Here is a 4238-nt window from a genome sequence, read left to right on the forward strand (position 1 = left end):
CGCAACAGAGATCTCGGACGCTGTGAGATGTGAGTTGGCAAACGAACTTTGGCGCGGTACGTCGTGGCGAAGACACCGACCGTTGTAGCCTCCTAGTAATGCGCTGTGTAATGCGAGTGACCGACCAAACAAAGCTGCCACGGAGAGGCTGGTCGCTGCATTGGGATGTTGACGCGGTTGTTGTGGCTAGAGTTAATGAAAACGCAAAATCTCAAATGAAAGTCGCGTCTAGACGAATACGCACACTGTACACTGCACTGTACATGCGATTTCGAGTGAACCCGATGTTTGAACTAATAGCAATGTCCTTGGACAGTGATTTGACGTGAAAGAATCGAACGCAATTGGGTCGTCGAAATGAGGAGAGATGGGGTGACGTCGCTTATCTATTGGAGCACACGCGCGATTGGCTCGTGAGCAAACGAGAGCACGAGAAATGGTCTCACCAGAACAATACCAAGGTGAAAAGTACGGACGCACCAAGCATAGATCAATTGTCTGCCTGCTTTTGAGATTTTGGCTGGTCGAAATACTTGTGTGAATCATCCCATGCTTGCATACACAAAAACTCTACGACGAGCAGCAGCGAGTTGAACGCGCGGGTTGCGACGCGAATGCGTGTGCTGCATAGACCAAGTGCGTGGCATAAAAACGTCGCGGTGCTTTTTTGCGGCTGGCGGTTTTCAGTGTTCGTCTTGGTTTGGCAGCGCGGTTTTACCGCCGACAAAGGAACGCAAGCAACGATATGATACCATTTATGGTACGTATCCTCACTATTACATGCTTTTTGTGCTCAAGACTCAATGGCCTCCGAGTCGGCAGTTGTCTAGCGTTGTGAATCGTTGGTTGAATGAGGTGCTGCCTGTTGGATCTCACTTTCTCAGTTGGAACAATCCATGTGCAAGCATGTGCAACCCGTGCATAAAAGCGTTTGGAAACAGAATTGGACATGTTTCTGTCTCCAAGCACGTTGCAGTACCGCCCACGGCAAAGCACTGCATTTCTAGCAGCCTCGCCGCACCGGCGTTGCACTCGAAGCTTGGTCCCAACAACCATCTCAGAGTGCTGAAGACCCGCAGTCACACAAGGCTAGGCCGTCTACCTTATGCCACCCCCGATATACCCCGATGTAGCTCGACTAACGTTCTCCCAGTGGTAGCACGCCGCCATCAACATGCGACCTTTGACGTCACAGACCAGCTACTAGGCAAGACACCGCTACCAAACCAACGACAAACGATCGGGTTATCGGTGTGGTTACGTCCATGACAACAAGGTACTAGTACGCTACCTATACTCGTGGTGGTGTAGCTCGAATGGTGTAGCCCGCGACCCGCCTAACGCTTGCACGTAGAACCCCGCGTCCTGGGCGATGACGAACGAGATGGTGAGCGCATTCCGTTCGAACCTACCGGTATCGCGAAGAATCTTGGGCGACATGCATCGTAGGCAATGACGCTAGCTTTTCACAGCGGCAACGAAGGCGCTAGACGCCCCAAGGAAGCGCAGGACGCGACGACAAGTGCATGATGGCCACAGGCAACGATCCCCAAATGGACAAGGGCTTTTGATAGGCTGCGAAACGAGTGGGCCGCACGCTACAGTGCTCGAAATAGTTCGAGAGCAGAAAAAAGCAATATATAAGACCGGGCTAAAACGTAAAACGCAATAAAACGTAGAGGTAGGTAAAACACTGCTTGCTGGACGAGAGCGAGAAGATCAGATTCTGGCGGCGACAGAAGCGCCTCCCCTTATTGAGAACACACCCAAGTACCGACTCGTCTTGGTCCTGATTCGCAGACGCCCCAATGAAATCGCGCAACAAACTCTGACAGTACCCTTTGACCGGGTTGCACACACGCGTTAAAGCTGGTAAAAACTCGACACAGGTGCGTTAAACCACTCCGAACGGCAATTTACTGTCTTGGCTTCGCTGTTGACTGCAGAGGCCCCAGACCCTCCAATCACATAATCCTGGACTGCCTTCATCGCGCCAGTCTCGTAAACCAATCAGACGTGGCCGCGTTGACCCAATTGAGCCAATTGTGTCCTCTTTGAGAAGGGGTTGAGCATGAAGCGTTTGTGATGAAGGAGTTTGTATGCAAGGTCGCGCAAATCTCAAACTCAATTCGTTGCTCGAAACGGGCCTTGCTTCCGGCTAGCACAACCAGGTTGGTTTCGTTCGAGTGTCGCACTCGATAGAGGCACGAACGAACGTCCGACCATTATCGTCGCACGGCCACCATGACGACACCGCTCGCAGCCAGCGAAGCCATAGGTTTTGATGAGTCGTCGGGCAGCGCTACGACGAGTCGTTCGACCTCAATCGACAACAGCGCTCATCCAGCGGTTGAGAGCAGTCTGAGGCAGAAGCCCCGTCGCAAGGCGTCGATTGTCGGCTATGGCCCCTGGACACCCGAAGAGCATGAGCGATTCCTCCTTGGCATTCAACTCCATCCCGAGGGACCGTGGAAGGCTGTCGCCGACGTCGTCCAAACCCGCAGCGCCAAACAAGCGCAGACGCATATGCAGAAGTGCAAGGAGAAGATCCTTCGCCACCATCGGCGCCGCGACGAAGCCCTACGAGACGTCATTGAGGAGACCGCAGACGACGCGATTCGACTCACGGCTGCGACAGCAGCCGCTGCGGTTCCTCCCATTGTCTTGCAACGGTCCAAGCACGCTGACAACCTGCGTCTTCGCGTTCTCGAGCCCATTCCGTTTGAAACGCCCCTCGAGATGGTGCAGAGCGCGCTACCAGGACATCCCCGCAGTATATCGTGGCCAGACGCTGTCGACTACTTTTGGTCGCTCGTGACCGCAAGCGAGCAGCAGTGACTAAAGCTATTCATATCAATCCGAACATAAGGTTTCTCAAAGTCAATAATCTAACGTTAAAACAACGATTTCTATCCGGTACCTTGAGTTCTGATAAACGATTGAAAAGACAATTCTGGGCGCGAAACTCTATCCGAGGTGCCTCGACTTGCACTATCATGTACAACCGGTGCAGTGACAAGCTTAATGTCGAAACAGCAGCGTGGGCTAGCCGCGCGCTGTGCGTTGCGCAACCGACAAAAGTCCAAGCACGGCATATCAATTCAGTGTTTTAGACCTGAGATTCAAAAGATGGTGCTCGGATCCAAAACAATGCCCATCGCAAACGAGAAACGGTTGGGAGGACGGCAAGCGTACCAGCAAGTAGCAATTTGGTACGATATTAATAGCAGTGGCCTTCCTCGACGACCTAATGTGCATCCAGGTTCATTTTGTATCTCCATGCTGGACCGCGATTCAAGACGGCTGGTCGGCTCACATTCCCACGTCCTGGGTTTGCCCTTCGTTTCAATGGCGAATAACGCCTGCCGCAGAGCGCGTCGCATCTCAAAGCACGCATGATGACCCACCGTGTATGGAATGACTACAATACCGGCTTTGTTTCTATGTTTGTGGGTAAATGTATAGAATCCGTGTAGATTGCCGGACAAAGCTCTCGTTCGTCAACATTTCATCGTTCCGACGGGGGCGTAAAGAATCTATGCGCAGATTTGACTGCTACACTTCATGGCATTTTTAAAATAATACCGTTGACAACCTGTGAGGCGAATGTCCTTACCGGTGTTGATCAATCGCGTTGCATAGTCGTGGCGCCTCAGGCTGACGTTAGTGTTCCGCAGCTGGGAGCCCGCGGTTCACTTGGCTCGAGACCACCTGGACCTGGACCCATGACCTGGACCGACACCGCGAGGCCAGTCGCTGCACCTAAAACAGTAGGACCCGGATGGCAAGTCCAGCGAATCACGCCACCCATTTCCTAGTGGCCAGTGAGAACGACCCGAACTGACGTTGGGTTTTTCAAACGTTATATAGGTTTATGTACTTTAGCAGCTTCAAAACGCTTCGACTCTGGCTTTAACGCGGCGACCAAACACGTTTAAACGCTCACATAATCCATTGGTTCTGGTCCCCCACCCCCTCTCGTAATCAATTCTATGCACCTCAAACACAATTCAACGCGGAGACTTGACTGCAACCCAGTATAATCGATGACGTCGTTCGATGATTGTGGAACTCGTGCATATTAGAACCAAGTGTCGAGGCTCAATTGAGTTTTTTCTTTCTCAAATCGAATCCATGGCACGCAAAAAGGCGTTTCTTTGCTGCCAGACGTGCATGCGGCGTCGCGCGTGTCTGCGCGACCGTAGATACGCATTCGAAGCGTACATTTCCCAATTTGC

General features: G+C 52.3%; 1 protein-coding gene across 1 annotated transcript; it reads left to right on the plus strand.

Moving 5' to 3' along the window:
• Positions 1-2244: 2244 nt before the first annotated feature.
• Positions 2245-2917, plus strand: SPRG_13984 (hypothetical protein; the record flags this gene model as incomplete). Its single annotated transcript, XM_012353762.1, has 1 exon — positions 2245-2917. One exon carries the CDS (start codon positions 2245-2247, stop codon positions 2836-2838), a length of 594 nt encoding a protein of 197 aa, XP_012209152.1. The 3' UTR covers positions 2839-2917.
• Positions 2918-4238: the final 1321 nt, after the last annotated feature.

Source organism: Saprolegnia parasitica (assembly GCF_000151545.1).
Source record: "Saprolegnia parasitica CBS 223.65 unplaced genomic scaffold supercont2.134, whole genome shotgun sequence".
NCBI lineage: Eukaryota > Oomycota > Saprolegniomycetes > Saprolegniales > Saprolegniaceae > Saprolegnia > Saprolegnia parasitica.